Source organism: Doryrhamphus excisus, linkage group LG6 (assembly GCF_037039965.1).
Source record: "Doryrhamphus excisus strain RoL-2023G ecotype Guam linkage group LG6, RoL_Dexc_Guam_v1.1, whole genome shotgun sequence".
NCBI lineage: Eukaryota > Metazoa > Chordata > Actinopteri > Syngnathiformes > Syngnathidae > Doryrhamphus > Doryrhamphus excisus.
This window is the reverse complement of record NC_136362.1, coordinates 8,347,587-8,371,900: the sequence shown is the minus strand read 5'-3', so window position 1 is coordinate 8,371,900 and position 24,314 is coordinate 8,347,587. Positions and strand designations below refer to the sequence as shown.

Genomic DNA, 24,314 nt, shown 5'->3' with positions numbered 1-24,314 from the left:
GTAGATGACTGTGTTGTCATTGGCTAATATTTACATTGGGTAGATGACTGTGTTGTCATTGGCTAATATTTACATTGGTAGATGACTGTGTTGTCATTGGCTAATATTTACATTGGTAGATGACTGTGTTGTCATTGGCTAATATTGACATTGGTAGATGACTGTGTTGTCATTGGCTAATACTTACATTGGTAGATGACTGTGTTGTCATTGGCTAATATTTACATTGGTAGATGACTGTGTTGTCATTGGCTAATACTTACATTGGTAGATGACTGTGTTGTCATTGGCTAATATTTACATTGGTAGATGACTGTGTTGTCATTGGCTAATACTTACATTGTGTAGCTTGTGTGTGTGTGTGTCGCTGATTATGCAAATAATCATTAGACAATTGGACCAGGAAGTTTGAATGAGGAAGAAAGATACCCAGCCCGTTTCTGTAGAGTTCCTCATTCTGAGGGGGGGCCGACCCGCCTGTCAGGACCAACACCAGCGGACCAGCGGCAAGTGGGCCGGTCCGGTGGAAAACCCACACAGGAAAAACCGGCGACCCGTAAGCACGTCCACGGTGGATTAACGGCTTGCTGGCACTGCGAGAGGTAAGCACAATGCCTGGGGGATGGGGGGTGGGGGGGGGGGGGGTGAGAGAGGAACACAATGTCATTGTGTGCTGCGCCATGGATGGATTGTTAGGTGTCACACCTTGCAGAGATGTTATCACTGACCCCCCCACCCCCCTTGTCAATGCACACAGTTTGGGTTAGTAGAAAGTTGAACCCGATGAAGAGTCCTTTCTTTTCTTTAACTACTTGACTTAGTGCACTGCTGAAGGAGGAAGTTAGTGTCATGGTGGTCACTGTGTAGCGTGCCGTGCCGTGTGCGTACACCTCCTCACTTTTCCGGCTGTTTGCTGACTGGCAAAAAACCTAACCAGAGGCATGACTCTATTCCTGTATTCTCTTATCTTTTCCTCATAAGATTATAATTATTATATATTTTTTTTATTTTATTTTTCCTGTTAAAATATTACTTTTTTTTTGGAATGGAATGGAATGGCCTTTATTGTTATTATACAAGATGTACAACAAGCTTCTCCTTTCAGTGCAGTAGTCAAGTAAAAAAAAAAAAAAGTATAAAAAAGTAGAGTAAAAAGGACAATTTAACAAGATATATACAAGATATATACAAGATATCCAAAATATACGCATAGTATTGCGCAGGAGCAGACATATTGCAGATATATTAATTTTAGTGCAATGATAAATGGGTCATAGTGCAAATAATGACTGTAATAATGATATGTATTGTATTGGGTTTTTAAATAAATAAATATGATTGAGGTAGTAACAGAGGCAGCGATGGAAATATTGCATATTTGCATTACGCTAATGACCGAGCACGTTGTATGTCTGGATGTCTTTTTGTAATATTTTTACTTTTTTTTTAATTGTTATTTAAAATTTTTTCATTTCTGTTGTTGCCTTATTTTGTATGATTTTATTATTATTTTTTTAACTTTTTTCTTGTAAATTTTAATTATGTCTTTCTTCCTGTAATACCCATTTGACTTTATTCTCGTATTATTTGTTTTGTTTGTTTCTCACAATAACAAGACTTTTTTATTTAATATTTATTGTTTACGTTTTTTTTTTCATTTCTGTTGTTGCCTTTTTTTGTATGATTTTATTTTATTTTTTACTTTTTTCTTGTCAATTTTAATTATGTCTTTCTTCTTGTAATACCCATTCGACTTTATTCTCGTATTATTTGTTTTGTTTGTTTCTCACAATAACAAGACTTTTTTATTTAATATTTATTGTTTAAGGTTTTTTTTCATTTCTGTTGTTGCCTTTTTTTGTATGATTTTATTTTATTTTTTACTTTTTTCTTGTACATTTTAATTATGTCTTTCTTCCTGTAATACCCATTTGACTTTATTCTCGTATTATTTGTTTTGTTTGTTTCTCACAATAACAAGACTTTTTTATTTAATATTTATTGTTTAAGTTTTTTTTTCATTTCTGTTGTTGCCTTTTTTTGTATGATTTTATTTTATTTTTTACTTTTTTCTTGTACATTTTAATTATGTCTTTCTTCCTGTAATACCCATTTGACTTTATTCTCGTATTATTTGTTTTGTTTGTTTCTCACAATAACAAGACTTTTTTATTTATTTTATTTATTTAATATTTATTATATTTATTTTATATTTTTGTTTTTTCTATTTATATTTATTATATTTATTTACTTTAATATTTATACTTTACATTATTATCTTATTTGCTCCCAGTGAGGGAGAATATCGATTTTTCTCACATTTAATGACCATAAACACAATCTATGACATGTATTTCTGTTACAGCATCCGCAAAGACAATCAAATATTGAAAATGTCATCTCAAAAATGCAGGTGCAAACTCATACCGTTTGTTTTTCTGTTACACTTTCTCTCACTTCCTCATGCAGACGTCATGGGCTGCATCGAGTCCGCGCTGAACCGAAGGCTGGGCGAGGCTGCTGAGGGGAAGACTGGCCAGCACACGGTATTGAACACGGGAGTTATAAGTCACTTTTGGACACGATGATACTCCATCCAGCCTCAAAACCCTCCCATTCTCAACAAACAAACAACTGACATTATTGTTAATTTTGGGGGTTTTGCGACCCCCCAAAGTAAAGACCTATATTGTAGAATGAACTCTAATTGCACTAAACGGATCAAATTGTTTGTACAACAGTTGTTCTTTCATAACATTTCTTGCTAAATTAAGACTTTCCGACATTGCGAGATGAGATCCAGCCCCAAGTGTAAACTGTATTACTCACCGCTAATGAACGATAATGTAAGATGATTCACGAGCACAAGGAATCAGAGTCACGGTGTGAAAGTTAGCGATAATGTGAGCTGAAACGTGCATCGTGATCCTCGTGAAATTAATTTGTCAAACTTAATTCAAAAAACGACCAACCTGAAGTGACACAGGGACACACAGATACAAACAAAGCACATTTTTTCAATGTTTTGGGGGTTTTGGGACCCCCTGAAGGAGGAAATTAAATTTCAGGGGTGAAATTGACCTGTGATTGCATAACAGTTGACTAAATTCCTTAACTGTGACGTGTCCGCAAATAGCCTGAATTCCGTATATGGAAAGATTCCCAGATAAGGAGTAGAATCAGAATCAGAATCGCCTTTATTGTCATTGTATTGCATAGAACGAAATTTGAGTGCAACTCCACGGTGCATTTTGTAGAAAGTAAAAATAAGAATAAGGAAAAGTATAAAAATAAAACAAGGAATAACAATATAAATATAAAAGTGTCAGGTGCTGTTCAAAATAAGTGTAAATATATGTACATAAAAAAACAATAACCTATACAGTAACAAGATGCAGAATTTCAGTAAACAAAATGTAGTATTGCACATATTGTACCTGAGTTTCGCTTGAATGTAACTTCTGGATCCTATGGTCCACTTTTTGAAGTCACAGCCACGGAAGCAAAACAAACAAACAAACAAACAAACAAAATGAAACTCACTACATTGGGTAATAGCAGTGTAAAAGTCATTGTAGGGGTGTTATTTCATATCTAGAGGGCTCTAATCATGGTAAAAAAAGGACATATAGAAGGTGGTAAACATGTTTTATATGTCTTATGTTCTCTTATTATGTCTACTGTATTGGGTAATAGCAGTGTAAAAGTGACTATAGGGGTGTTATATCATGTCTGGAGGGCTCTAATCATATTAAAAGCATATATCAAAGGTGGTTAACAGGTTTTTTTTATGTCATATGTCTTATTTTCTCTTATTATGTCTACTATAGTGTGTAATGAGGGTATCACGGTGACTATAGGGGTGCTATTTCATGTCTAGAGGGCTCTAATCATGGTAAAAAGGACATATAGAAGGTGGTAAACATGTTTTATATGTCTTATTTTGTCTTATTATGTCTACTATATTGGGTAATAGCAGTGTAAATGTGACTATAGGGGTGTAACATCATGTCTGGAGGGCTCTAATCATATTAAAACTAGTATATATCGTTAAGGTGGTTAACAGGTTTTTTATGTCATATGTCTTATATTCTGTTATTATGTCTACTATAGTGTGTAATGAGGGTATCACGGTGACTATAGGGGTGCTGTTTCATGTCTAGAGGGCTCTAAGCATGGTTAAAAGCATATATCAAAGGTGGTAAACAGGTTTTTTTATATATATTTTTGGCATGTTTTGGTCTTTAACCTGGGTTGGATGGCGAGTGATGGAGAGGAGAAGGAGAGGGTTCTGGACTACAGTCAACTTTTACTGCAAATGTGTCGAGATGTGCATAAAAAATGGCTGTATGACTTAGTGGTTGTTTTTCGGGGATCTCCTGTACATGTATGAGTTCCTATAAATACTTATTGAGGACCAGGCTTCTGTCCTGCTAAATGGGGTTCAGACAGTAGTTGGCCAGTATGTGGGTTATCCAGTACGGCAAACAACATGGTAATGGTAATGGCAGACAAAAAAAAATAACATAACTGTCTGCTGTTGCAGAATAACTGCCTGTTGCCTGGTCAGGTGTTTCAGAAGATTGAGGGTAAGTTTTAAAGGGCCTCTGACATTATTTACCGACTTAGCTTAAATGTGCTACACTGTTGAATGAATTCCCTTTGTAATGCCAAAATATAACACTTGATTGACACTACATCAGAGCAAAGCAAGATTGGCAAAACAGTGGTGGGCCTTTACCCGTATGAAGCTGTGCACCCCGACGACCTCGGATTCAAGAAAGGAGAAAAGATGACAATCCTGGAGGAGTGAGTAGTCATTTTCACGTGCGACGCTACACTCACTTCCCACGTGAAAACAAACATTTGACTGCTCACTACAGGCACGGCGAATGGTGGAAAGCAAAGCTGCTGACATCTGACAAACAGGGCTTCATCCCATCCAATTACGTTGCCCAAACAGACACCATGGAAACGGAGCAGTGAGTCTGTCTGCCGAACTGTCCTTGATGTGTAAACAAATATGGTGGGAGGGTACACTCTGTCAACTTTCACTGTTCTTTGAAGATTTTGTGTCATTGGGAACTTTGATTCATTCATTCATTTCACATTCATACCTATGGACAATTTGGAGTCGCTAATTAACCTAGCATGTTTTTGGAATGTGGGAGGAAACCGGAGTACCCGGAGAAAACCCACGCATGCACGGGGAGAACATGCAAACTCCACACAGAGATTTCAGAGGGTGGAATTGAACTCGGGTCTCCTAGCTGTGAGGTCTGCGCGCTAACCACTCGACCACCATGCAGCCCTGCAAGGTTGTGTGTTAAGTTTAAATTCAATACTTTACAATACAATACAATACGGGCCGTATTCAAACACTTGGCGGGCCGGATGTGGCCCCCGGGCCGTAGTTTGCCCACCCCTGTACTAAATTGTGACTATTTTTCCACCCATCCATTTTCCATGTCGCTTATCCTCACGAGAGTCGCGGGTAATGCTGGAGCCTATCCCAGCTGTCTTCAGGCAAGAGGCGGGGCACACCCTGGACTGGTGGCCAGCCAATCACAGGGCACATATAGACAAACAACCATTCACACTCACATTCATACCTATGGACAATTTGGAGTCGCTAATTAACCTAGCATGTTTTCGAAATGTGGGAGGAAACCGGAGTACCCGCGAAAAACCCACGCATCGGAAGAACATGCCGAGATTGCTGAGGGTGGAATTGAACTCAGGTCTCCTAGCTGTGACGTCTGCGCGCTAACCACTTTACCACCGTGCAGCCGGGAACTTTGATTAATTGATCTTAAACTAAACAATCATGGTGACTGACATCCACGGTCCTCGGTATAACAATAAACTGGGGACTGGGACCGGGACGGCACCAATTCTGTGTAGAAGTTCCCCCTTAGTCCAACCTGGTAGAACCCTGGTAGAATCTTCTAGGGCATCTACTAGGGTCCCAGTTTTGGCCGAATAACACAAAACCAGAGTCTCAAAAGGAAGTTTCTTACTTGTGCAGGATGTTCTGTTACTTTGTCCAGTTCCTCCTCGCGGATCCTTAGGCGTTCCTAGGCCAGTTGTACTGGGTCTTCTCCTGGCCTGACCTGGTCTTTTTCAGGGTTAATGGTGAGTCGGAAGTCCTTGCAAGCTTGGGAGTATCTGTTGAGACAATTCAGGTCTTGTTCAGTGGGTGGACGTTGCTTTTAGTCTTGGTCTTAGTCTGGTGTGTTGATACACCCCCCCTTAGAACTGGTCCCAAAGGCTTGCTTGAGGAGCATACAATGCTATATAAATCATGGATGGATTACAAAAAAACGTATCCAAACTGGGTCAAAGTGATTCGGCTTTTACAACAAACTGGAAGAGCTTCTCCTGGAGAAGGATAAGAACCTGGGGGGACAAATATTTTTCCGTTTTTATCACCAAAACCCAAAGGAGTCAGTTCCTCCCCAGCTACTCCCCATCTATAGCTCCATCAGTGTGTACTGTACTGTCTTGTGTAGGTGGTTTTTCAAGGACATCACAAGAAAGGATGCTGAGAGGCAGCTGCTGGCGCCGGCAAACAAACCCGGGGCCTTTCTTATCAGGGAAAGTGAAACTTCAAAAGGTACGGAGATGACAATGTCACGGTGAGGCACATCCATAAATATTTTACACCTTCAACTTCAACTTTTGTTCAGCCTTTTTTTCACGTTTTTTTTTTTTTTACCCAAAGGGAGCTACTCATTGTCCATGCGAGATTTGGACGTTGACGAGACAGAATCAGTCAAACACTATAAGATCAGGATGCTGGATAACGGCGGTTTCTACATCTCTCCAAAGATCTCCTTCACTGATATCAACACCATGATCAAACACTATCACAGTGAGTGTATCTTCAACAGTGGGACCTCTTTACTGTAATGGTGGATTATGGTCTTCAGTACATAGTTCTGTCCTTGCATTTCTCAGTCTGAACACCTAACCTTCTTGTGGAAATGTGAGAAAGCGAAGAAGGTCCAGGTCCCACAGGGGAACTTTGAACTAAGGATTGACCGATACATCGGCCGGACGATATATCGGGGCGATATTTGTGTTTTTTACTTGAATCGGTATCGGCCGATTCGTGCGTGGGTTCGCCGATGTATTTTTCCGCCGCATGATTTACAGTCAGGCATCCACCAGGGCAGCTTTGTGTTACCCAGGCGGCAGAGTACCCCACCCCCACTGTTGAATCACATCAAGGCGCGTTTTCACAAGTAAAAGGATTAGCTTGCTTTTTACACCTTTTTACACCATTTCACTGTGTGATCGCTAGGCACAACGGTTTAAGTCACGGTGTGACAACAAGAAAATCCCCAAAAACATCACATGCCAACGCAACACACGAATAAAAGCACTCTCACTAGTTGAACAGAACAAGAATGAACAACTATGCAACTTGAACTACAAACTGACAAACTATTTACATCGACGGTGCCGCAAAGCACGCTGGGAACCAGGAAGTGCTCCCAGCGACGCTACAATATAGTTTAGTTTGTGAGTCTGAAAACCAGGAATGCTGCTGAATGCTTCATCTTTAAAAGTGCACTACCGTTGGAATTAGGGAGCTGTTGATGTAGTTGGAGGCTAATATGTACAACTGTTACCAACACCGCTTTAATGGCAACGTTGGCAATTCAGTCCCATGTTAAGTGCGTGTTGTGTTACGTGTGTGCGCTCTCTCCGAGCACGCACGCACACACACAGAAGGAATTGGAGAGGTCTTTATCGTGCACAACACGAACTTTCATGATGAGAGAAATGTTTTATATATCGTACTAAATTGTGTCAGTGTGATGTGTTTGTGTGTGTGGAAGCGGGGGGGTGGAGGAGGAGCAGTCATCACATCGATGCTAGATAAATTTAAACTACGAGAGAAATGTTTTGCACGTGGTTGAATATTTATTCCTTTTAATGCTGATATACCGTTTAAATGTGTGTTTAAGAAAGCTGAATCCTACTGTGTTCAGTGTTTACATTTCAATAAATATTTGTTTAAACATGAGACCTGTAATATTTGTTATCATGGTCATTTTTTTTCATGTAAAATGAGGGATCAAAAGCAGTATCGGCCACAAATATCGGCCATCGGCTAAGGATAATGGAAAAAAATCGGTATCGGCATCGGCCCCCAAAAAAACATATCGGTCGATAGAAGAATTGATGCCTGATTGTGCGTTAATGTTTTTGTATGTTTTCCAGACAAAGCAGACGGCCTGTGTTGTAAACTGGACCGTCCGTGTGTGAAACCCAAAGCTCAGAAGCCGTGGGATAAAGATGCCTGGGAGATTTCCAAAGAGTCCATAAAGATGGTGAAGAAGCTCGGAGCAGGCCAGTTTGGAGAAGTCTGGATGGGTGTGTAGAGAATCATTCCTAGTTCCTAGCAATCCGTTCCGAAACTGAAACAGTCAACAAGTCAAAGAACACAGCAGGTTGTCATCTGTTGCTATGGTACTATAACAACATACATACAATACTAATACACAAATAAATGATAAGTAAAGTAACCTAACTCATATTACATGAACATAATAATGAGCCAAAGGTACATTACATACAGAAATCAACAAGGAAATTAAGTAAATATGACGCTAACTAGAACAATAGTTGGTCATACAGTTAGCTTGAATGCTACTATTAGCAACAATAAACAAAGGAGCGTCACTTAGCGAAAAAGGATCACAAACAACTCCACAGCACCCACAATGGAACTAAAAACTCACCTATATTCATTCACGCACAGCATCAACCCGGGGAGATGGTGAAACGTACATTACATACAGAAATCAACAAGGAAATTAAGTAAATATGACGCTAATTAAAACAATAGTTGGTCATACAGTTAGCTTGAATGCTACTATTAGCACCAATAAACATAGGAGCGTCACTTAGCGAAAAATGATCACAAACAACTACACAATGGAACCAAAAACTCACCTATATTCATTCACGCACAGCATCAACCCGGGGATGAGGTAAATGAGGCTAAAAAAAAAGCATTAAAGAAGTCATAAATCGCTCAACCGACGCAACGGCGCACTGTGGTGCGTTTACTGACCGTCGAACACAGTAGGACAAAACAACGCCCAAAGCTGAATATTATCAGTGACACAAACCATGTAAATTACGGGCTTTCTCACAAAAACTATATGCAAAATTACAATCGCATAAACGAAAAACTGAAAATCATACAAACAGAAAGGATTTTTTTTTGTTGAAAAACTTTATTTGGGTTAAATTATTTCAGTTTCTGCTGCTGTTGGTTTTTTAGCAACTCATCTTAACTTCCTTCTCATAATTATAATAATACAATATAATAATATAATAAATATGATATAATAGTATAATAATGTAATAATATAATATATGATAATACACATAAAAATATAATATAATATAATATAATATAATATAATATAATATAATATAATATAATATAATATAATATAATATAATATAATATAATATAATATAATATAATATAATATAATATAATATAATATAATATAATATAATATAATATAATATGATATGATATGATATGATATGATATGATATGATATAATAATAATGTAATAATATAATATATAATAATACATATAAAATATAAATATATAATATAATATAATATAATATAATATAATATAATATAATATAATATAATATAATATAATATAATATAATATAATATAATATAATATAATATAATATAATATAATATAATATAATATAATATAATATAATATAATATAATATAATATAATATAATATAATACAATATAATATAATATAATATAATATACATACAAAAAAATATACAAACATAACACAAAATAAAATAAAATAAAATAAAATAAAATAAAATAAAATAAAATAAAATAAAATAAAATAAAATAAAAAAATTGTAGATTTTACAACTTTTTATGTGTATTCGCGGGCGTCTTAGAAGCTAAGACAGCGTGGATGTACTGGTATTGTATTTATGGCCTTTTCCGTTTCCATCACCAGCTTACTACAACAACACAACCAAAGTAGCGGTAAAGACCCTGAAGCCAGGCACCATGACGGTGGAAGCCTTCATGGAGGAAGCAAACGTCATGAAGACGTTGCAACATGACAGGCTGGTGCGTCTCTACGCCGTTGTGACCAAGACGCAACCCATTTACATCATCACTGAATTCATGGCCAATGGTAAACGACGTCATGGCACAAAGTAGACGCTTGGTGGTGCAAATATTGATCAGGTCGTTGGTTCTTCTCTTCTGTGGATGTTAGGGAGCCTACTAGACTTCCTGAAGAGCGACGCCGGGTGCAAATTACAACTGCCAAAGCTCATTGATTTCTCAGCACAGGTGATTCCGACACAGCATCTCATCATCTTGCTCCACAGGAATAATCCTTAGTAATACACTAAATGGATGTTCCTTAATCATCCTCTTGGTCTTCAGCTTTTAACTCCAGTGTTATGTTTTTTTTATCTTTTTAGTCCTATTTTATGCTCTCGGTCTTCAGCTTTTAAGTCCAGTGTTATGTTTTTTATCTTTTTAGTCCTATTTTATGCTCTTAGTCTTCAGCCTTTAACTCCAGTGTTATGTTTTTTTTATCTTTTTAGTCCTATTTTATGCTCTTAGTCTTCAGCTTTTAATTCCAGTGTTGTGTTTTTTTTATCTTTTTAGTCCTATTTTATGCTCTCAGTCTTCAGCTTTTAACTCCAGTGTTATGTTTTTTATCTTTTTAGTCCTATTTTATGCTCTTAGTCTTCAGCTTTTAACTCCAGTGTTATGTTTTTATCTTTTTAGTCCTATTTTATGCTCTTAGTCTTCAGCTTTTAAGTCCAGTGTTATGTTTTTTATCTTTTTAGTCCTATTTTATGCTCTTAGTCTTCAGCCTTTAACTCCAGTGTTATGTTTTTTTTATCTTTTTAGTCCTATTTTATGCTCTTAGTCTTCAGCTTTTAATTCCAGTGTTGTGTTTTTTTTATCTTTTTAGTCCTATTTTATGCTCTCAGTCTTCAGCTTTTAACTCCAGTGTTATGTTTTTTATCTTTTTAGTCCTATTTTATGCTCTTAGTCTTCAGCTTTTAACTCCAGTGTTATGTTTTTATCTTTTTAGTCCTATTTTATGCTCTTAGTCTTCAGCTTTTAACTCCAGTGTTATGTTTTTTTTATCTTTTTAGTCCTATTTTATGCTCTCGGTCTTCAGCTTTTAACCCCACTGTTTTGTTTTTATCTTTTTAGTCCTATTTTATGCTCTTAGTCTTCAGCTTTTAACTCCAGTGTTATGTTTTTTTATCTTTTTAGTCCTATTTTATGCTCTCGGTCTTCAGCTTAAACTCCAGTGTTATGTTTTTATCTTTTTAGTCCTATTTTATGCTCTTGGTGTTCAGCTTTTAACCCCACTGTTTTGTTTTTATCTTTTTAGTCCTATTTTATGCTCTTAGTCTTCAGCTTTTAACTCCAGTGTTATGTTTTTTTATCTTTTTAGTCCTATTTTATGCTCTTAGTCTTCAGCTTTTAACTCCAGTGTTATGTTTTTATCTTTTTAGTCCTATTTTAGTCCTATATAAGCACTTTGTGTTGCATGTCTTTGCAGGAAAAGTGCTATACAAATAAAGTTGATTTGATTTGATTTTGATTTTTAGTGGAGTATACATAGTACGAGTAATCTGGCCTTTTTGTGATCTGAGCTATTTATCGTATAATGATCGTGCGACCCTACTAATCGGTATTGACCTTCTTTTCTCCTCACCTCATTACAGATCTCAGAAGGCATGGCATACATAGAGAAGAAGAACTATATCCACAGAGACCTGAGAGCAGCAAATGTTCTCGTGTCGGAGAATCTGCTGTGCAAAATTGCAGATTTTGGCCTGGCAAGAGTGATAAGTGATGACGAGTACACCGCCAGGGAAGGTATGTGTGTTTTTTGCGTACTTAAACTTTGAGTCAGTGATGAGTCAAAATGGTATTTTGGTCCAGAAAACTATTCCCCTTCACATTGATTGGTGTGTTTGTCCTCCTCCAGGAACCAAGTTCCCAATCAAGTGGACCGCTCCCGAGGCTATCAACTACAGCTCCTTCACTATCAAATCAGACATGTGGTCTTTTGGCGTTCTGCTTTACGAGATTATTACCTTTGGTAAAATGCCGTATCCAGGTGAACACAAAATAAACACATTGATTCTTAATTCCAGGCAGTAATGGCGGCAATAAGGTTTAAACGTAAACCGAAAGCTCAATTTTTAAGAACGAAAAGTGGACCAGATGTCAAATGTTCATATTTTCACACCTGGATTTTCTCCAGGTATGACAAAAGCCGAGGTGATGTCATCGGTGCAGCATGGCTACCGGATGCCCTGCCCCCAAAACTGCCCGTCTGAACTGTACCACATCATGATGTCCTGCTGGAAGAGCAAGCCGGACGACAGGCCCACCTTCGACTACATGCAGAGTGTCCTTGACGACTATTATACTTCCACGGAGGGACAGTACCAGCATCAACCGTAGAACCTGGTGATTGGTGACGCAAGAGGCAAACACCAAAAAAACACCAAATATCCAAACTATTATATATGTATACATTAAGTCAAATGTAATTAGATCTGATATTATATCATACGTGTCGAGCACCCACGCATTGGTGATACTCAAGTCTTCATCAAGCCCCCGTGAGTCAGTAAAACTCAAGTCTTCAAAGAGTACCAGTGAGTCATTGACACAAGAGTACTCGTGAGTCAGTGAAACGCGTCTTGAAAGAGTACCCATGAGTCACTAAAAAAAGACCACCCATTGAGTACTCGTGATTCAGTGAAACGTGTCTTGAAAGAGTACCCGTGAGTCACTAAAAAAAGACTCCCCATTGAGTACTCGTGAGTCAGTGAAACGCGTCTTGAAAAAGTACCCATGAGTCACTGAAAAAAGACTCCCCATTGAGTATCCATGGGTCAGTTGAACTCGAGTCTTTGTCAAGGACCCGTTTGTCAGTGAAACGCCAGTCTTCAAAGAGTACCAATGAGTCAGTGACACTTTAACCTTCCTCAAGCATCTGTGAGTCAAACTCGTGTCTCGAAACTCGAGTCTTCATCAAGCACCAGTGAGTCAGTAAAACTCAAGTCTTCAAAGAGTACCAGTGAGTCATTGACAGAAGAGTCTCTATTGAGTACTCGTGAGTCATTGAAACGCATCTTGAAAGAGTACCCATGAGTCACTGAAAAAAGACTCCCCATTGAGTACTTGTGAGTCAGTGAAACGCGTCTTGAAAGAGTACCCTTGAGTCACTAAAAAAAGACTCCCCATTGAGTACTCGTGAGTCAGTGAAACGCGTCTTGAAAGAGCACCCTTGAGTCACTAAAAAAAGACTCCCCATTGAGTACTCGTGAGTCAGTGAAACGCGTCTTGAAAGAGTACCCTTGAGTCACTAAAAAAAGACTCCCCATTGAGTACTCGTGAGTCAGTGAAACGCGTCTTGAAAGAGTACCCTTGAGTCACTAAAAAAAGACTCCCCATTGAGTACTCGTGAGTCAGTGAAACGCATCTTGAAAGAGTACCCTTGAGTCACTAAAAAAAGACTCCCCATTGAGTACCCATGAGTCACTGACACAAGAGTTTCATTGAGTACTCGTGAGTCAGTGAAACGCGTCTTGAAAGAGTACCCATGAGTCACTGAAAAAAGACTCCCAATTGAGTACCTGTGAGTCAGTGAAACTTGAGTTTTCAAAAAGTACCCATGAGTCAGTTAAACTCGAGTCTTTGTCAACGATCCGTTTGTCAGTGAAACTCCAGCCTTCAAAGAGTCCCCATGAGTCAGTCATAATGGAGTCTTCAAAGAATACCCGCGAGTCAAAACAAGTCTTCATTGAGCATTTGAGTCTCTAAAGAGTACCAATGAGTCAGTGAAACTTTAACCTTCATCAAGCACCCGTGAGTCAAACTCGAGTCTCGAAACTCGAGTCTTCATAGAGTACCCGTGAGTCAGTGAAATGAGTCTGAGCCTTCATTGAGCACTGGTGAGTCTGAGAGTCACGGGCCGGACGAGTAAATCGTTCATTTTGTGGAGGCTATGAAGGGAGAGTTCATTTGAGGCAAGGAGTCGATCTGTTGCTTTTTCAACAGAGTACCCGTGAGTCCCGATTCAGTGAAAACTCCTTTTGAACGATTCCTTCAAACGCTGGATTTGTCATTGTCTCTTCAAGCGTTGATCACCTGCTTCATATTGAAGTACTTCAGTTTCTCTTTTCAGTCTTTGTAAACCAACATGTCACATTTAGTTCTACTAGCAAACTACTTTTACATCATTGTTAAACCTCACCTTCATGTTTGTGATGATTTGGATACTTGGATCCTTGTTTGTCATGATGTTGTATCCTGTTGTATTTATCTTTTTTTAATCTTAATGTAAAGATCATATCGTTGTTTGTAAAATCACTGACACTTGCCTGTTAATGTTTTTGTATTTATTGATTTAATCGAGGACTTGGCGACAGTAAACATACATATTTCAATATGTGGATGTTTTTGGTTTGAGCTGTTGTCTCTCTACATTTGCTTAATTAAAATTGGTTGTCAAGAAAATATTGAGTCATACATTTTAAGAATTTGTCTCAATTCACTCGCACGCATGCGCGGCAGGAGGCCGTACACTGCCAGTACCCGGATGTAGCCGTATTGTTTTCATTTTAGTTTTATTTTGAAGCCAGTACGGGTTCCGGTATGGTCACGTGGGTCCAAGATGGCTGCGCCCGGAGAGTGACAGTTGGTGGGGGAAGACTTGAGGGAGTTTAAATGTGGGCCGCGAAACTTGGCGTTTGATTGGACATCTAAAGGAACGCCTGCCAGCTCCTCGACTCTTTTTTTTTTGTCTAAAAACAAGATTTGATGATTTTGAGCTCTCCGTTTTTTGTATTTACTCTCACGACTCCACATTATAGAACACAGAAACCGATGTTCGCGAGGGGCTAGTTTATTTTGAAGCCAGTACGAGTTCCGGTATGGTCACGTGGGTTCAAGATGGCCGCGCCCAGTGAGTGACAGTTAGTGGGGGAAGACTTGAGGGAGTTTAAATGTTGGCTTAGGAGCTTCACGTCTGATTGGGCATCTTGTAAAGGAAAAAAAAGCCTACCTGCTCCTCAACTCTACCAACATGAGCAAGGGCGAATTAATTGTGTAAGTAGTTGTAGTTCTAAATATTTACTGTCGGCGCATGCTAGCCCTTAGCTAATAATGTTATGAAAACAGTCCTCGGTCACTGTTATGAGAGCATGACTTGTGTTTGTCTATGCTTTAGCAACATGTTAAGAAATAATTATATGTCAAATATTTGTTTTGTGCTATTATTTTTTTCTTAGTCACTGTTAAAAGTAACATTTACATTGCTACAGTATACATTCAGTTTTACCATTGTTTTTAAATAACAAGCGTCAGTCCCCCTTTAAGTCTAGCATATGTACGTTCTTGCACTGTTGGGAATTAAACAAAATGTGTTGAAACTCTTTAGTGGCGTAGAACTAACTGAGAAAGAGGTGCAGCAGGAAGGCTAGTGTGTTAGATGTATTCCCATTTCAGGATCAACTGTCTTTCTGCTGCTGGGAAGCGATAAGATGCTCACAATCCTTATCGGCTCCACCGGAGCAGGGGGGGCGTCTGGAGTTAAGATAAGACAGCTTTACCGTTTGAGGATGATATAGGCTCAACCAAACCCCAGGAACCTCGCCCCCCCAATGCCTGTCCTGTTTTTCAAATCAAGACTGAATTGTTGTCATCTGTTTTTCCTTCCACACAGCCCGAAAGATTTCCCCCAACTCCGGAATGACACCTTCCTGAAAGCGGCGCGAGGTGAAGCGATCCAGCACGTCCCCGTGTGGTGTATGCGGCAGGCTGGAAGATACCTACCCGGTACTGGGATCTAGTCCTTTACTCTCTCTTCTTATGGCCCACGTCACTCACAACTGACCTTTTGTCCTGTTTGCAGAGTTTCGTGAGTTCAGGGCAGGGAAGGACTTTTTTGAAACGTGCCGCTCGCCGGAAGCATGTTGCGAACTCACATTGCAGGTACTTTGATAAGAAGGACTTCTTCATGTGGGCGTGGGACTGGCCTTACTTCATTCATTAATTAGAATTAAAATTAACTATCAATTAGTTATTTATTATTTTGCCTTAAGTGAGTCGTAAATGTACTTTTATAACTTTTTTCTCATACATTTATGACTTTTTTTTACATTTAAATTTGTGACTTTGGATTTTGACTTTTTTAATATGATTTTTTTTGTTTTCAATTAATGATTTTAGTCTCAGAAATAAAAAAAAATAAATCTATGGATTTATGAGAAAAACGTAATACATTTACAGCTTTTTTCTTGTAGTTTTACTCCTTATTTGTCATACATTTAGGAAAAAAAAAAATTTAAAAAGTGTACTTTTTTTCTAAAAAAAAAAAAATTTTCTCGTAAATCTACGACTTTCTCATAAATTCTCGTATTTATTAAAACTTTTTAAATTGTAAATTCATTACTTATTTTGGTCATATTATATCTTTTAATGTTGGACTTTTTCTTGTAAATTCACGACTTTTGTCTCTGAATTTTTTTTACTCATGATAAAAAATTAATAAATTGATTACATTTTTTTCTTTAATTTTTTTATTTTATTCTTGTAATTATATGACTTTTTTCTCATGAATGTACAACTTTTTTTCTGGAAAATTTATGACTTTATTTTTGTAAATTTTAGTAAATTTCCAACTTTGTTGTTTTACAACTTTCTTAAAGTTAATTTTTAAACTTAATTTAAAATTTAAGATGATGATAATTTGTCGATGTGGCCTAAATACCGGTTGATATGAGTAGAAATAATTCAATTACAGTAAATTCACTTTTTGTGTGTAAGACATGAAACGTCCATTGGGGGCGCCAAAGGGCTCTTGATGCAGTACTGGATGAAGTATACCACACAGTATAGTAGATATGACTGAATTATAAATATACTGTATTGTTGTATGTCATAGTGAGTTGGAATTCCTACACACTCATGGAGAGACTCACATGCCCAGACATGAATATATGAAAATGTCTCCTCAGTGTAACTGTTTTATTTGCCGTCTTTCAGCCTCTGAGGCGTTTTCCATTTGACGCCGCCATCATCTTCTCAGACATCCTGGTGGTGCCGCAGGTATTTGCTGTGTGTCTCCAGGGGAATACTTGCGTGTACTGTGTACCTCAACCGCCATTTATTCCAAGTCAGTGCCTGGCTTTCTTCTAAGTGGATGAATTTCTCCTCTGCTTCCTCCTCCAGGCCATGGGCATGGACGTCCAGATGGTGCCAGGCAAGGGTCCTACATTCCCGCAGCCCCTGAAGGACCCTGAAGACCTCCAGCGTCTGTGTACAAAAGTGGACGTGGACAAGGCGCTGGGCTACGTTTTCCAAGCCATCACGCTCACCAGACACAAGATGGAAGGCAAAGTCCCGCTCATAGGCTTCACCGGAGCGCCGGTGAGACCGACGGAAACCGTCGTGGCGGATGCCGCGTCAGTACGATTCCTCCTCTCATCCGTGCGCCCTCCCCTCCGCAGTGGACGCTCATGTCGTACATGATCGAGGGCGGAGGCTCCACCACCCACGCCAAGGCCAAGCGGTGGCTGTACAAACACCCCGACGCCAGCCGCATGCTGCTGAGGATGCTGACCGACGTCATCGTGGACTATCTGCTGGGACAGGTGGCAGCCGGAGCCCAGGTAATGCTAGCGCCTGCCGTATGCTACTTCCTGTTTTCAGCGGGGAAAAAAATGCCTATTTTCAGGGAGATATAAGAAATAAATACAAATAATTTGTGGAAAGCAGTGACATATTGTCAGAGAAAAATGATCAATAAATAAGAAAAAATTGACAAAAATCTGCCTATTTGAGTGAAAAAAAATATACATTGAAATTTGTAGAAAAAAAGATCTATTTTGGAAGAAGAAATGCTATAGAAAATCAATTCTGCAGAAAAAACAAGAAAACATCTTAATTTTGGAGAAATATATTAAAATAAAATGTTATAGAGAAAAATACACAAAGAAGAAAAAAATATATATATTTAAAATTCAAGAAAAAACATTATTTTTAACATGGGAAAAACATCTTAATTTTGGTGAAATATATTAAAATGTTTTAGAGAAAAATACACAAAGAAGAAAAAATATATTTATTTAAAATTCAAGAAAAAACATTATTTTTAATATAGGAAAAACATCTTAATTTTGGAGAAATATATTAAAATAAAATGTTTTAGAGAAAAATACACAAAGAAGAAAAAAATATATATTTAAAATTCAAGAAAAAACATTATGGGAAAAACATCTTAATTTTGGAGAAATATCTTAAAATGTTTTAGAGAAAAATACACAAACAAGAAAAAAATATATATTGTAAAATTCAAGAAAAAACATTATTTTAATATGGGAAAAACATCTTAATTTTTGAGAAATATATTAAAATAAAATGTTTTAGAGAAGAATACACACAGAAGAAAAAATATATATATATTTAAAATTCAAGAAAAAACATTTTTAATATGGGAAAAACATCTTAATTTTGGAGAAATATATTAAAATAAAATGTTTTAGAAAAAAATACACAAAGAAGAAAAAAATATATATATATTTAAAATTCAAGAAGAACATTATTTTTAATATGGGAAAAACATCTTAATTTTGGAGAAATATATTAAAATAAAATGTTTTAGAGAAAAATACACAGAGAAGAAAAAAATATATATATTTAAAATTAAAGGAAAAACATTATTTTTTATATGGGAAAACATCTTAATTTTGGAGAAATGAATTAAAATAAAATGTTTTAGAGAAAAATACACAAAGAAGAAAAATATATATATTTAAAATTCAAGAAAAAACATTTGTTTTCAATATGGGAAAAACATCTTAATTTTGAGAAATATATTAAAATAAAATGTTTTAGAGAAAAATACACAAAGAAGAAAATAAAATATATATATTTAAAATTCAAGAAAAAACATTATTTTTAATATGGGGAAAACATCTTAATTTTATATTTTTTTTCTTCTTTGTGTATTTTTCTCTAAAACATTTTATTTTAATATATTTCTCTAAATTTAAGATGTTTTCCCCATATAAAAAAAATGTTTTTTCTTGAATCTTTCTTGAATTAAAAAAAAAAATCTTAATTTTGGAGAAATATATTAAAATAAAATGTTTTAGAGAAAAATACACAAAGGAGAAAAATAATATATATATATTTAAAATTCAGCAGGAAAAAATGCCTATTTTTGGAGAAGAAAAACTAAATACATATAATAAAAAAATTATACAGGAAAAACTGCTATTTTTAGTGAAAAAAAAAATCACATAAAAAAAATGTTTCACATATTTTCATAAAACAAAGAAATAGAACTGCGGTCCAGTATGTCGCTGCACAGCGTTACCGTGTCATGCTACCCCTCTGGTCTCCTCCAGGCCCTGCAGGTGTTCGAGTCCCACGCAGGCATCCTGGGGCCGGTGGAGTTCCAGGAGTTCTCTCTACCGTACCTTCATGACATCGCTCGCCGTGTTAAAGAGAAACTCAAAGAAGCGCGGCAGGAAGTGCCCATGGTGAGAAAAGACGCCTTTGCACCAGCATCCAATCCCTCGCCTGACAACGCTCATTTGCATATTCTCCTCCCAGCCCTTTATCCAGCACAGTGTTGTTATTATTATTATTATATTATTCTCTTTGTTGACTCGCTCTAATGATCTGCCTTGCAATGCTTCTCATCAGCACTCCCTCACTTCAGACACTCTTTCTCACCAGAAGGTGGCAGCATTTCCCCAACAACAAGTCATGTGTTTTCCACAAGTGGAAAGTGTCTGACTGCTGTGGGTTTTTGTTTTTTGTGCTTCCCTGTGTGTTTGTGTGTGTGAGAGAGCAGATCGTGTTTGCAAAGGATGCTCATTACGCTCTCGAAGCTTTGTCTCAGTCTCATTACGAAGTGGTCGGGCTCGACTGGACCGTTGATCCCCGCTCAGCACGGTAACCACACACACACACACACACACGTAACCCTTGACCTTTAAGTGTTAACATTCATTTTCTACCGCTTATCCTCACGAGGGTCGCGGGGGGGGGTGCTGGAGCCTATCCCAGCTGTCTTTGGACACCCTGGACTGGTGGCCAGCCAATCACAGGGCACATATAGACAAACAACCATTCACACTCATATTCATACCTATGGACAATTTGGAGTCGCTAATTAACCTAGCATGTTTTTGGAATGTGGGAGGAAACCGGAGTACCCGGTTTAGAAAACCCACGCATGCGCGGGGAGAACATGCAAACTCCACACAGAGATGGCCGAGGGTGGAATTGAACCCTGGTCTCCTAGCTGTGAAGTCTAGGTGCCAAAGGTAGTGACAGTTATGTCGTCACTACCAACGGCACTAAATTCATCACATAGCAACTTAACACCCAAAAGGTGCACCTGATACAAACATGTATCAGGTACACCCTGGACTGGTGGCCAGCCAATCACAGGGCACATATAGACAAACAACCATTCACACTCACATTCATACCTATGGACAATTTGGAGTCGCTAATTAACCTAGCATGTTTTTGGAATGTGGGAGGAAACCGGAGTACCCGGTTTAGAAAACCCACGCATGCACGGGGAGAACATGCAAACTCCACACAGAGATGTGAGGTCCGCACGCTAACCACACAACCCACCGTGCAGCCTACAGTAATACATTGTTTTTGGAGTCGCTAATTAACCTAGCAGGTTTTTGGAATGTGGGAACCGGAGTACCCGGAGAAAACCCACGCATGTACACTCCACACAGAGATGACCCAAGGTGGGATTGAACTCGGGTCTCCTAGTTGTGAGGTCTGCGTGCAAACCACTCGTCCGCTACATTAAACTGCCAAATTTGAGCCGTCGTTTTCCCCCCAAAAAATTCCAATGTTTGCAATGACAAGTGAACGCCTCGTGGCAAGTTTTGACAGTTGCGGCTTCACATTCAAGGATCACCAAATACAGTGGGAAATCTCAACACCCGAGGAAAATAGAGAAATAGAGATGTAAAGGTATAAAACATGCAAACTCCACACAGGGATAGCCGAGGGCGGAATTGAACTCGGGTCTCCTAGCTGTGACGCCTGCGTCCTAACCACTCGACGTTATTGTGTATTTTTATTATTCCCGATGTGGAAGAAAAAAACAGAAACGTTGGCTGTTTTGCACACTTGACATTGTGGAGTGGCCTTTTATTGTGGCCAGCCTAAGCACACCCATACAATAATCATGTTGTCTAATAAGCATCCACACCTTTTTCAGTCATAAAAGTGTCTGAATGAACCAAAACGATGAAATGTGTAGCTATTATGTCTTGTTTTTTTTTTATGGGGATATGTTAAGGTAATCATAGGGGTGCTATTTCCTGTCTAGAGAGCTCTAATCATGTCAAAAGCCATATTTAGAATGTTTTCTATGGTCTAGCAATGAATAATGATATTTCTGTTTTTGTGTGTGATCCAGTGAGAGGACAGGAGGGAAGGTCAGCCTTCAGGGAAACCTGGACCCATGTGCGCTCTACGCTCCCAAGGTAACAAGCAGCGCCGTCTTCCTGTTTGCGTTGGTCGCGCACGTGCGTTCAATCTCAATAAAGTTATCGCTTGTATGAATACTTCATTTCTTTTTGTTGATTCTCTTTTTAGGAACGTATCTCAGACATGGTGAAGAAGATGTTGGAGGGTTTTGGCACCAGAGGCTACATCGCTAACCTGGGCCACGGTCTGTACCCGGACATGGACCCAGAACACGTGGGCGCCTTCGTGGAGGCGGTGCACCAACACTCGAAACAGATGATCAAGCAGATATAGACGTATAGTTGACAAAATGTCAACTGCCGGATTATTTTTATTTTGACTTTAAAGTCAATAAAGAGGAAAAAAAAATAACACAATACACTTAGTCGCATATTTTTACGGTGAAAACAGCATCCATTTTTCCGAATCGAATCCATTTTTGATGTTCTGCGAACAAAAGCAATGACACAATTCACCTTGCAATTCTTTCAGTGTTGCCTTTCAGTGCTGTTTTCCTAAAACAAGATTTTCCTTTAATCTGAAATATCTTCATCTGGTGTGGGGTGGATTATGTGTTTGGATTGAATGGGATGACCTCGTTCCTGCCACATTTACGTTCCAATACATGACATCTGTATTAAGGCTGTGCCGTGCCGTAACCGTGGTACCCGGGGTTCCCAGAGCTCAGATGAAAACCAGTGGAGCTCCAGCTCGTCAACGTATTCATCTTCTTATAGGCAGCTTTGCCCTGCTCTATGCCAGGCTGGCCACAGACAAGCTACACAATGTGCAACACATTCACTCCTTGACTGACTCTTTCTGAACGATTCTTACTGACTCACAAGTGTTCGATAAAGACTTGAGTTTCACAGATGCTTGCCAAAGACTCCAGTTTCACCGACTCACTGGTTGAAAAAGACTCGATTTTCACTGATACTTGGTACATATCGATGATCGACCATGTGTACGCTCTTATATGTGTATCTTCTTTCATGAACTCACCAGCGTTTCTCACTTTCTGTATTAAATTGCTGGCACTGGCTCCTCAAGATTTTTTGTTTTTTGTTGTTGCTTCTTACCAAAATGCCAAAATATGCATAAAATTAATTTCTAATGCCAGTGCTCAGCACGTAACACAAAAACAAACAATAAAATACCAAAAAAAAAAACCAATTGGACAACTATTTACAATGAAACATAACACAAACAATCCTTGTGAGTTTTCAGTGAAGATTTACGATCAGAAACACAAAATGTATCAGCTTCTAATTTTTTGCTGCTGTGCTTTCCAACCGCACCACATATTTTGACAAATAACTGGAAAAAATATGAGAAAAAGGGCGACTCCAGTCGTTCGCTTCAAAGAGCCGACTCGAAGAGCCGTTTCGTTCGCGATCGACTCATCCCCAACGGCACTCAATTACAAGTACAGGTGAAGCACGTGCTGGGTTCGGGCACTCGATTCCGCGGAGTGATACAACAGAGCGCAAAGCCAAGGGACTAGCTTGGTTTGGTCTCCTACGAAAACTGGACTACATTTCCGCACAAAACTTCTCCAAAAACTGAGGCTTGTCTGCGTTAATCATGGAAAGCTGAGAAAAACGGCGACTCCCGTCGTTCGCTTCAAAGAGCCGACACGAAGAGCCGTTTCGTTCGCGATCGACTCATCCCCAACGGCACTCAATTACAAGTACAGGTGAAGCACGTGCTGGGTTCGGGCACTCGATTCCGCGGAGTGATACAACAGAGCGCAAAGCCAAGGGACTAGCTTGGTTTGGTCTCCTACGAAAACTGGACTACATTTCCGCACAAAACTTCGACAAAAACTGAGGTTTGTCTGCATTAATCATAGAAAGCTGATTACATTGTGTCATAAAGTTTGAAATGAACATCCTACTTTGCATTGAATACATATTAATGTTAAATTTAGTCATGCTGACGATGCTGAATGTCACCCCATGCTGTGCTTGCTAGCGGCCAGATAATCAAATATCAAATTGGGGTTTAATAATAATAACAATAATAAAGAATGTTATTTTAAAATGAGTGTTATCAGTATGAAAAGAGGAATTGGGGAGGAAAATGAGACTTAATCCCAAATAGTGTTTTTTTTCCCTAAGAGAGACAGCAGCTAAGAACCACAGATAAGCAGATTTGATGAAATCTGGTTGTTGTTGTTGTAAGAGTTGTTGTTGTGCAGAATCCGTGAAAAAACAGATAATAAAACTAAAATAATGAGCTTGACGGGGGTGTACTCATGGGAATTGGACTTTGAGGCTAAAATAATTCTCGCCTTTTTTGGTGTTTTGTTGGCAGGGATAAAAAAAAAAACAACAACAAAAAAACGAGTTCAGCCAAAATGGCCGCCGTTGACTTTGATCATCACCCGCCAATTCATCACCGTGATGATGGAGTACAAGAGGATGAAATGAAGGTAGGCTGCCTTTTTAATTTGTCTTTCTTTTGTGTCGCCATTAAACACACACACATGCAGGCTTTTGTTGTGCACCCCCAATGTGTGAATAGGAGAGACAAATGGACAAAAACTGTGGATGATTGTCGTCAGGTAGGACAGAAGAGGCTTGGGTTGTGTGTCAGTGGGCCGCCTGGGAACCGTGTGTGTGCGTGTGTGTGTGTTTTGTCTTCAAAAATGGAGATCAATTTCCACATGGCTTTTAAAGGCTCTGACAGGAGAATAACATGGAATTGTGT

At 38.3% G+C, this 24,314-nt stretch overlaps 2 protein-coding genes and 1 long non-coding RNA gene across 4 annotated transcripts; all 3 read left to right on the top strand.

The window, feature by feature from the left end:
• The first annotated feature begins 397 nt into the window (after positions 1–397).
• Positions 398–12,836, top strand: lyn (LYN proto-oncogene, Src family tyrosine kinase). 2 transcript variants are annotated; one of them, XM_058068391.2, is made up of 12 exons: positions 398–602; positions 2,470–2,546; positions 4,704–4,809; positions 4,884–4,982; positions 6,513–6,616; positions 6,725–6,874; positions 8,233–8,385; positions 10,039–10,221; positions 10,306–10,382; positions 11,789–11,942; positions 12,055–12,186; positions 12,334–12,836. In XM_058068391.2, the coding sequence occupies exons 3-12, from the start codon at positions 4,793–4,795 to the stop codon at positions 12,534–12,536; spliced, it is 1,272 nt and encodes a 423-aa protein (XP_057924374.2). In that variant the 5' UTR covers positions 398–602; positions 2,470–2,546; positions 4,704–4,792; the 3' UTR covers positions 12,537–12,836. The 2 variants fall into 2 exon arrangements, with proteins under 2 accessions (XP_057924374.2, XP_078647475.1); XM_078791349.1 differs by lacking the exons at positions 398–602; positions 2,470–2,546 and adding an exon at positions 4,508–4,589.
• Positions 12,837–14,809: 1,973 nt separating this feature from the next.
• urod (uroporphyrinogen decarboxylase) lies at positions 14,810–21,979 on the top strand. Its single transcript, XM_058067345.2, has 10 exons — positions 14,810–15,191; positions 15,808–15,920; positions 15,997–16,076; positions 17,130–17,192; positions 17,316–17,513; positions 17,594–17,755; positions 19,496–19,630; positions 19,948–20,048; positions 21,553–21,619; positions 21,732–21,979. Exons 1-10 carry the CDS (start codon positions 15,169–15,171, stop codon positions 21,894–21,896), a joined length of 1,107 nt encoding a protein of 368 aa, XP_057923328.2. The 5' UTR covers positions 14,810–15,168; the 3' UTR covers positions 21,897–21,979.
• Positions 21,980–22,938: 959 nt separating this feature from the next.
• Positions 22,939–24,314, top strand: LOC131125106 (uncharacterized). The gene is made up of 3 exons (XR_013627449.1): positions 22,939–23,433; positions 23,919–24,036; positions 24,097–24,314. It is a non-coding gene; the product is annotated as an uncharacterized LOC131125106 (long non-coding RNA).